The sequence below is a fragment of the Xyrauchen texanus genome, chromosome 6 (genome assembly GCF_025860055.1).
Source record: "Xyrauchen texanus isolate HMW12.3.18 chromosome 6, RBS_HiC_50CHRs, whole genome shotgun sequence".
In the NCBI taxonomy this organism is placed as follows: Eukaryota; Metazoa; Chordata; class Actinopteri; order Cypriniformes; family Catostomidae; genus Xyrauchen; species Xyrauchen texanus.
In genome coordinates, this window is record NC_068281.1 from 42,826,204 (window position 1) to 42,838,817 (window position 12,614).

At 37.6% G+C, this 12,614-nt stretch overlaps 1 protein-coding gene across 1 annotated transcript; it reads left to right on the top strand.

Annotated features, from left to right (window-relative positions):
• Positions 1-6,792: 6,792 nt before the first annotated feature.
• LOC127645729 (SLAM family member 6-like) lies at positions 6,793-7,676 on the top strand. The gene is made up of 2 exons (XM_052129391.1): positions 6,793-7,135; positions 7,231-7,676. The coding sequence occupies exons 1-2, from the start codon at positions 6,820-6,822 to the stop codon at positions 7,674-7,676; spliced, it is 762 nt and encodes a 253-aa protein (XP_051985351.1). The 5' UTR covers positions 6,793-6,819.
• Positions 7,677-12,614: the final 4,938 nt, after the last annotated feature.

Sequence of the window (12,614 nt, forward strand, 5' to 3'; positions counted from 1 at the left end):
TCCACACATACCGCTTAGAATTAAGGCCAAAAAGTTCTATCCTGGTCTCATCAGACCAGAGAATCTTATTTATCACCATCTTGGAGTCCTTCAGGTGTTTTTTAGCAAAATCCATGCAGGCTTTCATGTGTCTTGCACTGAGGAGAGGCTTCCGTCGGGCCACTCTGCCATAAAGCCCCAACTGGTGGATGGCTGCAGTGATGGTTGACTGACTACAACTTTCTCCCATCTCCCGACTGCATCTCTGGAGCTCAGCCACAGTGATCTTTGGGTTCTTCTTTACCTCTCTCACCAAGGCTCTTCTCCCCCGATAGCTCAGTTTGGCCGGACGGCCAGCTCTAGGAAGGGTTCTGGTCGTTCCAAACGTCTTCCATTTAAGGATTATGGAGGCCACTGTGCTCTTATGAACATTAAAGGCAGCAGAAATTTTTTTGTAACCTTGGCCAGATCTGTGCCTTGCCACAATTCTGTCTCTGAGCTCTTCAGGCAGTTCCTTTGACCTCATGATTCTCATTTGCTCTGACATGCACTGTGAGCTGTAATGTCTTATATAGACAGGTGTGTGGCTTTCCTAATCAAGTCCAATCAGTATAATCAAACACAGCTGGACTCAATTGAAGGTGTAGAACCATCTCAAGGATGATCAGAAGAAATGGACAGCACCTGAGTTAAATATATGAGTGTCACAGCAAAGGGTCTGAATACTTAGGACCATGTGATATTTAAGTTTTTCTTTTTTAATAAATGTGCAAAAATGTCAACAATTCTGTGTTTTTCTGTCAATATGGGGTGCTGTGTGTACAATAATGAGGAAAAAAAATGAACTTAAATGATTTTAGCAAATGGCTGCAATATAACAAAGAGTGAAAAATTTAAGGGGGTCTGAATACTTTCCATACCCACTGTACATGCGTTACGTTCTTGCGTTCAAAACACTCGAAGGAGCGCAAATGCGAACTAAGGGATCTCAAGATGTGTTTACATATTGAGTATTAAACTATATTTAACTTGACACAGTGACATAAACATCTTAGGTTTATGACGCAACACACCTAAGACGTCTAACGTAGGTGTAAATTGACGGGTCCTTAAACAAGCCCTCATAATAAATCTCCAACTGATTGACAAATTCACTTGTGAAATGGATTGCTGTGAACTGTGTGTCAATGATTGACTTATGATCAATAATATGGTAGTAAACAATACATTGTATTCTAAAGCCGCTTTTTGTATCGTCTTATCAATGATGAACTCTTCTGCTACAAGAATGTAATGCATTTAAATTATCCAAATGTTTATATATATATATATATATATATCTCTCTCAAGGAGAGAAAGGGTCTGGATGAACGGAGTAAAAGTGACTAATGACATCAGGACACAAAAAAAAAATTAGGCTAATAATGTTGTCTTTTTGGATGACTTGGATGGTCATGCACAGCACTTCACAAAATGATATGCTTTGTTGTCATTTGTGGGAAAATGCTTGTGATGAATAAATACCCTGCTGAAGTCTCCTAGCACACGCAGATATTAATGTTATATTTGATATAGTATAATAACACTGGGTTCTGTTTGATAACTCACCCAAAACACACAAAAGATGTTCATTTGACTTTCTCTTTTGAATTAATTAAAATTCACAAGTTAAAGACATACTACAGAGACAACTTATACATTTATTGTAGTAAATAATAATAGGTTTTGTGATGTTTGATCTAAATTTAATCTATAGAAGTTACAAACGCTTGCTTTTCCATAAAAGGCTGTTTTTGTTAATAAATGGAAGATAAATTATTTTTTAAACAGTACTTTAAGCAGTTTCAATTATTTTTTTTTTATAACTGTACAAGTGTTTTTATTTTAGAAAATGACCATAGTCTGAATGAATATGAGCTGGCTATCTTAAATGATAGAAACATAGTTTTAAAAAAAAATGTCTTTGATAAAGATTAATAAGTGCACATCTCATAGTGTCATTGGGGACTGAAATGCTAATCGCCCCTGAATACAGCCACAAAAACTGTCTGCAGTTCCTTATAAAGACAGCAACCTCTTTGTTTCTCTGTATACTCTTGCAGTAATGTCGCACTCACCTCTCATCATGTCCATCTTAGAAACGGGCAAATCGTCAAGACTTCAGCTGTAACACTTGTTGTTAATTAAGCGTGATTAGAAACGCTTCTACAGGCGTCTTATGGTTGACAAACAAATGGACTTGCTGTATTTCTGCTCCCTACTGGACGGAGTGTTTCGCGCCGAAATGGTTACTAACTAACAGCCAGTCAAGACCAATTAGTGCCTCACATGCTCCAGAGTTAAGTTAGTAACGTTTGTCATCTAGTGGCGCTAACAAACACGCTCACGCATCAAAACCGGCTTCAATCCGGTTCAAAGCGATTTACGTTCCGCGTGACACTTTTTGATTCTGTTGATATTGGTTTAGTAAGAGGAGTCAATCACTAATCACATCTGAGAATCTTACTAGTTTGAGCTAGTGGACTATTATTTATTTATCAAACGCACTCATGAACTCAGTCATCAGAAACTGTTTGGAGATCCGGAGGAAAATGCGTCTCAACACGGTGTATTTTCTGGCTTTATTAGCGATGGCCGGTAAGTTGATTTTGGTGGTGAACACATTAAGTTGCTGTTTTAGCCTTCAGCACGTGCAGTGATATTTAATTGCAATTCCTTGGTTTAAAACTGTTCTTGTGTAAATTATTTTAAGAATGGATAGCTGGTGACCCTTACAACCGACCTCATGACCGCATATTCCAGTAAATTAATTTTATTTATAAGTTGTTTTACTATTATTATTATTATTATTATTATTATTATTATTATTATTATTATTATGACTGCAGCCTGTGTTTCCAATTTGTCGTTGGGTATTAACAAATATATAGATTTTTAAAACAAACAACAGCAAAAAAAAAAAAAAAAAAAAACACCTGTAATGAGAGTTTTAGTATAAGTATGTCGTTAGTATTACATAAATGTTTATGTTTTAGTGAAAATTATACTGTATATGCATATACATTGATGCTCTTTTTTTTTTTTTTTTGCATTCAATTACAAAAACATTATTGAATAAACCTCTTCTATTATGAGCATATTTTCAATTTACAAGTTTGAAGTTATTATTGATATTTTTCCTGCCAGTAAATGCCAGCCTGTCTTGCACCAACAATCTTCCATGAGATTATCTAATCAGCCAATCGTGTGGCAGCAGTGCATAAAATCATTCAGATAGGGGTCAGAAGCTTCAGTTAATGTTCACATCAACCATCAGAATGGGGAAATAAATATGATCTCAGTGATTTCGACCATGGCATGATTGTTGGTCCCAGACGGGCTGGTTTGAGTATTTCTGTAACTTCAGGTCTCCTGGGATTTTCACACAGACACAACAGTCTCTAGAATTTACTCAGAATGGTGCCAAAAACAAAAAAAGATCCAGTGATCCAGTTCTGGAAACGCCTTGTTGAATAGAGAGGTCGTCAGAGAATGGCCAGACTGGTTCATACTGACTAAGTCTATGGTAACTCCGATAACTGCTCTGTACAATTGTGGTGAGAAAAATGTAATCTCTGAATGTTATTTTGAGATGCGTATTGGCGATGTTTCGGCGGCATGAGGGGGACATGCACAATATTAGGCAGGTGGTTTTAATGTTGTGGCTGATCTGTGTGTGTGTGTGTATATATATGTGTGTGTGTGTGTGTATATATATATATATATATATATATATATATATATATATATATATATATATATATTATACACTCACCTAAAGGATTATTAGGAACACCTGTTCAATTTCTCATTAATGCAATTATCTAATCAACCAATCACATGGCAGTTGCGTCAATGCATTTAGGGGTGTGGTCCTGGTCAAGACAATCCCCTGAACTCCAAACTGAATGTCAGAATGGGAAAGAAAGGTGATTTAAGCAATTTTGAGCGTGGCATGGTTGTTGGTGCCAGACGGGCCGGTCTGAGTATTTCACAATCTGCTCAGTTACTGGGATTTTCATGCACAACCATTTCTAGGGTTTACAAAGAATGGTGTGAAAAGGGAAAAACATCCAGTATGCGACAGTCCTGTGGGCGAAAATACCTTGTTGATGCTAGAGGTCAGAGGAGAATGGGCCGACTGATTCAAGCTGATAGAAGAGCAACTTTGCCTGAAATAACCACTCCTTACAACCGAGGTATGCAGCAAAGCATTTGTGAAGCCACAACACGCACAACCTTGAGGTGGATGGGCTACAACAGCAGAAGACCCCACCGGTTACCACTCCTCTCCACTACAAATAGGAAAAAGAGGCTACAATTTGCAAGAGCTCACCAAAATTGGACAGTTGAAGACTGGAAAAATGTTGCCTGGTCTGATGAGTCTCGATTTCTGTTGAGACATTCAGATGGTAGAGTCAGAATTTGGCGTAAACAGAATGAGAACATGGATCCATCATGCCTTGTTACCACTGTGCAGGCTGGTGGAGGTGGTGTAATGGTGTGGGGGATGTTTTCTTGGCACACTTTAGGCCCCTTAGTGCCAATTGGGCATCGTTTAAATGCCACGGCCTACCTGAGCATTGTTTCTGACCATGTCCATCCCTTTATGGCCACCATGTACCCATCCTATGATGGCTACTTCCAGCAGGATAATGCACCATGTCACAAAGCTCGAATCATTTCAAATTGGTTTCTTGAACATGACAATGAGTTCACTGTACTAAAATGGCCCCCACAGTCACCAGATCTCAACCCAATAGAGCATCTTTGGGATGTGGTGGAACGGGAGCTTCGTGCCCTGGATGTGCATCCCACAAATCTCCATCAACTGCAAGATGCTATCCTATCAATATGGGCCAACATTTCTAAAGAATGCTTTCAGCACCTTGTTGAATCAATGCCACGTAGAATTAAGGCAGTTCTGAAGGCAAAAGGGGGTCAAACACAGTATTAGTATGTGTTCCTAATAATCCTTTAGGTGTGTGTGTGTGTGTGTGTGTGTGTGTGTGTGTGTGTGTGTGTGTGTGTGTGTGTGTGTGTGTGTGTGTGTGTGTGTGTGTGTGTGTGTGTGTTGCTTTGATACCAACATTTTGGCTTCGGTATCGATACTAAAGGGGGATGCACACCAGACTAAAATTCGAAACAACTGTTTTCAATGAAGGTATACACACCGCCACCACAAATCTGTGTCTTTTGGGTGTGCCCAGCTATAACTCCGGAGGGTACTCAAATTTCTGCTGCGCCATAGAACACAACTCAAAAAGTTTACATTAAATTCAACCCAAATCATGATCAATGGACAGGGATTATTTACTTTAGTGTTCTTCATTGTTGAAGGGAAAAACCTTGGTAACTTTTGTGTGTACTGTCTGCCACGTGAACCACATCAATGTGCCCCGTGTTTGATACCTGTTCCATGTCCTAAACATGACGCAGTGTGGAATTCATGTGCGGTGTGCGACCACCTTAACTTGATAACAAGATATAAAAAATTTTTTTTTATGAAAGTACTTAGAAAATTAGTTGTCTGAAAGTACTGCACCAATTCTTATAGATACAAATGATGCCTTTTTTGTTCATTTGTATGTTAAATATTTTAATTAAATGTTATGATCAAACTGTGTTTAATCAAGTACACACTGTACAGCTTTAATCAAATGAAAATATAATACATTTTTGTGTGTGTGTGTGTGTGTAAAATATTTTTGGTTAAAAATAGATGCACAACAGAGCTTTACAGTATTAATGAAAACAATAAATGAAAACGATTCCATGGCTGAATCACAACATGCTGATATTCAGTTCACTTGCTTTTATGTTATTGCTTACAGATAATACTAATAATATAACCATTTAATATTATATTATTGTTACTATGAGTGTGATTGCGACTGCTTTGAATATATATTTTATACAGTAGTAATATTGTTCTGTCATAATGTCTTCAATTTCATGCAATTAGATGAATAGAGATCTCAATTCAGCATGACTGTTATTTTGAAAGATAATTGAAGTTCTTCTTGTTTGTGAAGAGTTCATTATATTAAACTTCCCATGACTCACAAGCTGAAATCGGCAAGCTGCAAAACAGAGAAAGGGTTCATTTGAGAGTTCACAACCCTTCATACACTTAACACGGTGATTTGTGGCTCTGCAGATGGATACTATTGGACACACTGCATGAAAATCATGCATCAGTAGTGTGTGTTGCGTTTTTGTTTGTGTGAGAAGGAGATGACGGGGCATAGAGGCGCCTCATACATACTGTGGCGTGCAGTGCATGTGACCTATTATTTCATTAAATTACATCTGCTGTTTAATGATCACACTTGTCCATATAGAGGTTTTTTTTTAATTATTATTTTAAAATGGTCTTTGATTTCATCGCAAAACTCTCACATTACATTACATTTTGTTAATGGCAGTATACTGTAATTTTTGGTTTAGTGATAGTTTGTTAGTACCGGTATGCCGCACAGTTCAATTTCTTCACACTTAAAGACATTCTTCTCTAATGGAATATTGAATATTTAAAAAAAATCGCCTTTTTAAATTGAAAACGGCACCTGTTTCACAGAATGATCCTCATTCTTTCACCTCTTCTGTAATTTTGTTTTATGAAACCAGCATCCGTTTAGCCTTTTAACTTCTACTGCACAAAACTGTAATTTACACCAATGATTTGTTTCTTCGTTCTCAAATCTAGTATTGTTCTGCTAAGATGGTGTCCTCATCACTGATACATTGTGTTTCCGTGTATCTCCAGGTGTGTTTGGTGCAGAGAGAGACAACAAGACCATGTCAGTGGGAGTGATGGAGGGAGATTCAATCACTTTACACAGTGATTTTAAAGAAATCAAAAGAAATGATCACATCGTGTGGATGTTTGGACCTGACAGTGCAAACATTCGCATAGCGGAAATATTTAAATGGTCCTATATGCTCTCCATATACGTGTGCAACAAGGGGCGATTCAGAGACACACTGCGACTGGACCATCAAAATGGATCTCTGACCATTAAGAACATCGGACTCGAATACTCTGGCCTTTATAAATTAGCCATCATTAACAAAAGAAAGACTTCATACAAGAGATTCAGTGTTAAAGTCTATGGTGAGAAAGTTGTTACATTTTATTTGAAAATGGCAAGTGTCAAATATTGCCCCAGGGTTAAAAGTGGTTTTGTATGTATTTGTCATATATTCCAGCTCCTCTGCCCACTCCAGTCATTACCAGGGACTCTTCACAAACACAAAATTCTCGAGCATCAGGAAGATCTTCAGGCTCAAAGTGTGTCTTGCTGTGCTCTGTGAGGAATGTAACACAGGTGACACTCTCTTATTACAAAGGCAGCGGTTTAATCTCCAACATCAGTGGCTCTGTGCTCAACAGCACCCTGTCTCTACCTCTGGAGGTGGAGTATGATGATAAAAACAAGTACAGCTGTGTGGTTAATAATGCCATCAGCAGCCAGACTGCACATGTCAACATTACAGATCTCTGTTGGCAGTCGAGGCAATTCAACAACACTGAAGGTATGACAAGTTCAGATGATGATGAACATGTGACTACATTAAATCAAGGGCTTTGCATTTTATTCTGTCTTGACCATATTAATGGGCGCACAATAACAACCTATAGACTGCTAACTTGACCATTAAATGCATGGGTGTTTTGCCAATCATTTTTACATACCTCGGTCCGTCAGAAATGGATCTACAAAATGCCCAGATAGCGTTACATTTTCAATTAGAAAAGAATATACACTGGTGGCTAAAAGTTTGGAATTATATACAGATTTTTAACTTATGGAAAGAAATTGGTACTTTTATTCACCAAAGTGGCATTTTGACTTCACTCTTAGTCTTGTGGGCCTAGAGGGATCCTCTCTGTTTTTGTTTTCCAACGCAAACATGTCTAGCTTGATGTTTGATTTGGTGGACAAAAGTATTTTTTTATTAAATTTTTTGTATCCCCTTTTTCAATGCCCAATTTCCACTACTTAGGAGGTCCTCGTGGTGGTGCGGTTACTCGCCTCAATCTGGGTGGCGGAGGATAAGTCTCAGTTGCCTCCGCTTCTAAGACAGTCAGTCCGCGCATCTTATCGCGTGACTCATTGTGCATGACACTGCGGAGACTCACAGCATGTGGAGGCTCATGCTACTCTCTGCGATCCACGCACAATGTACCGCGTGCCCCATTGAGAGTGACAACCACTAATCATGACCACAAGGAGGTTACCCCATGTGACTCCACCCTCCCTAGCAACCGGGCCAATTTGGTTGCTTGGGAGACCTAGCTGGAGTCACTCGGCACACCCTGGATTCAAACCCGCGACTCCAGGGGTGGTAGTCGGCATCAATACTCGCTGAGATACCCAAGCCCCCCTGACAAAAGTGTTTCTAAATATGAATCACATTTTAAAACCATTGTTTCACAGCTTACATTTTAGGAAATGTATAAAGAAAGATTAATCCACTTTACTCATGGCAACCTTTATTTTTCCCCCAAGAAAAATACTTTTTTGCATTTTTGTGTAGTTCATTAAAACAAAGTACACAGTATAGCCATTTACAGAATATGAAATACAATTTTTTTTTTTTTTATCTAGATACACTAATTATTAAAAAAAATACCAAGAATAAAATACCAAATAATAAGAACAAGAAAATGGCAGTTACATGCTATTTTGGGGGGGATTTGTTTTTTTCTGAGTGACTCTTGCTTGGTGAAAACCATATTGTACTGTTCATGTGTTGCAGTAACTTGCTATAGTTTACTTCCACGTTGCTTCTTCGTCAAATATAAATCAATATAGTAACAAATATCATCATTTATAAGTGCGCACACATGAGATACTGATAATTGACCATTGTTGTACAGAAAATAGGCGTGATATACAGTAGTATGTTCCTGCAGGTCGTGTGCTGTAATTCAAAGAGACGAGAGACACCTGTGCTAATTAAATATAGCATCAAACTCTTAAACAAATAGTATCGAAGTATACTTCCATTACATTGATTGCCTACATGGAGAAATGTTTTATTGTACTGTGTTCAGATTCATATTTCTGTCGTTCCAGAGATCTCTCTGCTGTACTGTTTGATTCTCCTCGGGCTGATTCCTCTAGCGCTCGCTGTGATCGTCATGATACTGTGTGTCTGCAGGAAACGTAGAAAAGCAGAACAAGAGGGTAAGTTTAGATTTGTTGATCAGTCAGCTTTGTCCATAGTTTTGCACCTTTAACATTTAATTGTGTGTTTGTTTTAACCAGCTGAGGAAAATAGCTGAATATTGCAACAACCGAGGCCAAAATGCTTCATTTGTACAAAATGTAGTGTGTGTGTGTGTGTGTGTGTGTGTTGGTGTTACTATCACTCAGATGATGATGGTTGTCTGATGCAGTATGTTTTTAAAAACCTTCAGTGTTTGGCTCAAGCTGTGTTTTTACATGTCTCTGTGAATTGTAATATTTCACTTTTTGTGTTGCTTGAACATTGTTGTGTTGGAACTGATGTTTTAATCCACATTTAAACACTAAGCACGTCATACCAGATCATCGTTTCTGCCTGTAAATGTATTTTTATTTAGTTTTATAGATGTATTTATTGAGTTTCTTGCAGCTGTAGCATGTTTTGCTCTGTAAATGCAAATTGCAAGCATGGATCTGTTTTAAATAAACTGTTTTAAATGTTGTTTTTATGCATTTGAGGATGTGTTTTTTTTTTTGTTAACCCTTATACGCATACCAGCACGAGGAGCATACCTCGGGTGTTTAGTGACCCGGGACCTCAATCCGCCCCTTGCACCTCATTCATTTTAGCCCAACTTCCTCCGTGTCTCTTATAAATATTGTAACACAAAAAATGTACAAAATCATTCGAGTATCTAAGTTTACGATCATAGAAAGAAAAAAAATTCTTCGTATATTACAAGAGAGATTAGTACTTTTTTAAACAAATGACTATCTCTGTGATTTTCTATGATTTATGAACAATGGTGAATTATCAGTATTGGAGGTAGACCGATATATTGGTTTTACCAATTAATCGGTGCCGATGGTTGCTTTTTGGAACTATCAGCTAAATCTATCCCGATAGTTGCTGATAGATTGTTTTGTAATTTCTTAATTTCAAAATAAGAGTCCCCAGTGTGTTATAGGCTTGTTAATACTTAAGTCCTGCATTATGCACCAAATCTTTTGTCTTTTTGTGGTTATTTTCAGGATTTTCGTTGAACAATAAACTGCATCTGGGATTCTATTAATTTTGGGTTGTTTTTCAGTGCCTGCCACAGTTAGGACATTAATTGACATTCTATTAATCCATTTTTAAAATGATCAGCCAATTAATCTGTTACGGCCTTTCCCGCCACCTTAGTTATTGGTATCGGTTGAACTCTAATCAGTATCCCATATGCGTGTACACCTACATATTATAGTATACATGGTATTTGTTACTCAAGGTGCCGCTGATGATACAGTGATTAACTTGATTTACATTTGACAATGCTATTTGATGAAGAAGCAACATGGAAGTAAACTATAGCAAGTGTAACACATGAGCAGTATGATATGCTATTGGCATTTGGGTGTACGACTGAAATTTTGTAAGTTATGCATCTGTTTAGACTCCATGATTGCCTGAGAAAATACATATGTTTAGCTCAATATGTGTTTGACTGCCAGTTGCACCTCGTGAAATTTCAGTGTGAATGTAATGAATTCTGTTCTAGATTTGTCCTGATTTGTTGCAACATCAAAATATATTCCTTTTTTTCACCCTTATTTTTCTAATTGACTTAATGTTTGTCAAATTTGACCCTGTCTGGGCATTTTGTCGAACCTTGTGTGAAAGATATGTGCCGGTCTTTAAAGACCAGAATATGTAAGCGTGTTTGATGAAATCCCCATGCATTTAAGGGTAAAGAGTGGTGTGAAAATGTACAAAATCAGCATATCCTTATATAGGAAAAGAATCCCAAAAAGGTGCAACAATTCTTTGACTTGTCAATTCTCCTGCTCTAGTCGGGTCAGGGTTGCGTTTCCTAAAAGCATGGTCTCCACGAGTTGATCGTGGAGACCATTGGATCCTACAATGCTTTTGGGAAACGCAGCCCTGATTAGCATTAATTTATTACAACAGCATCATAATTTAATAAATTATTTAAAGTGCACTCAGTAATTATTTCCCCATAAAAAAAAGTTTCTCCTACAGAAATTTATTGTAATTTTGAAACATATGTATAAAATCATGAGCACTCACATAAGGCATAAGACTCGAGTCATATCAGTAACTTTATAAATGCTGTTTTATTTTACATGTGGCTGGGGTGCCCTCATGGGGGCAGCCATGTTACAATCACATGACAAGCTACTCGCTTAATCTCAGTAACTGCCTGGTTATTAGGCACTTTCACTCATGGATTAAATTAATCATGGCTGATTGTGAAAGTTATTAAGTAATGTAATTGAAATTAATTATGAGATGACCTTGAGTCTTTTGGTGGACGTACAGTATTAAGTGCCCTTGTTAGGAGCATCAGTGTGGACAAGTCCTGGGGAGGAAATAAGACAAAACCTTTGAAGTCTTGCTCTATATGAGCTCTGTATGTCTTCTTACCCAAATGAGACACATCATTTCAGTCAAAGTGTTTGATTATTTGTCTTTCATAATGGCCTGCTTGAATCCCTTGTCCAGTTTTTGGCGGGAAGACATGTTTGAGCACATTCACTGCATGCTTTCATATAGCTATGAATATTCCTTGTTGGATACAATTGCAATTTCCTTAAGAAAAATTTACTTTTTCCTGGTCACAAAGTTGACCCTACACATTCAGCATTCAACAAACGAGTCTCCATTTTGAACACCTTGAACAAAACTGAAAATGACAAAAGTATTTTGTCTCAAAATAAATGCGATGATTTTAGGGATCCTCAATAGCTATATATATTTGCAAAATTAGATCAAATTAACCTTTAGACATTGCACAATATTTCCTCATCGTGACAATTTAGCAACGTATCGTGACAAACAGGTGTTTAGGAAAGTGCTGTGGTAGTTTCTATTGCTATTTAGTGTTTTGGGAGAAAATCCATGTCAAAAGTGCTTTAACCCCGTTGTACAACTAAATTCAATATAGATTTTTATTTTGTTAAAAGATTACTCAATTAAATTTGATGGCATGTTTGTTATGAAATAGGTCTTCGAACGACACTCAGTCAGAGAATATTTAGCAGAGATAGGCCACTTCTATTAAAATGAATGGGCGACATTGGAACGGAAGTCCCGCCTTACAGGTAAAATAGCCAATCACCTTTTAGACAGACATCGCCTGTCAATCAACTTGCTAAATCGCATGCGCATTAGCTATACAAGACAGGAAAAGACATTGCGTGTTTTAGCGTAATATGAGGTAAAGACGCACAATTTATGATTAACCGGTTTTTTTTTTTAGATTTCGGTCTTTTCGCATTCAAGAAGATAGAAGCTGCACTGTCATGACTGGAAATAGCCTCCCGGAAGCGTTCCAATGATCGCCGATAGTGGACTGACTCGCTAGAAAGACTTTGACTCCGTTCAATTTGCACTAA

Coding starts and splice junctions, on each gene's coding strand:
- LOC127645729 (XM_052129391.1), top strand. CDS start 6,820: ATGTCAGTGGGAGTGATGGAGGGAGATTCAATCACTTTACACAGTGAT. Junction 7,136..7,230: donor ATTCAGTGTTAAAGTCTATG/GTGAGAAAGTTG, acceptor CATATATTCCAG/CTCCTCTGCCCACTCCAGTC.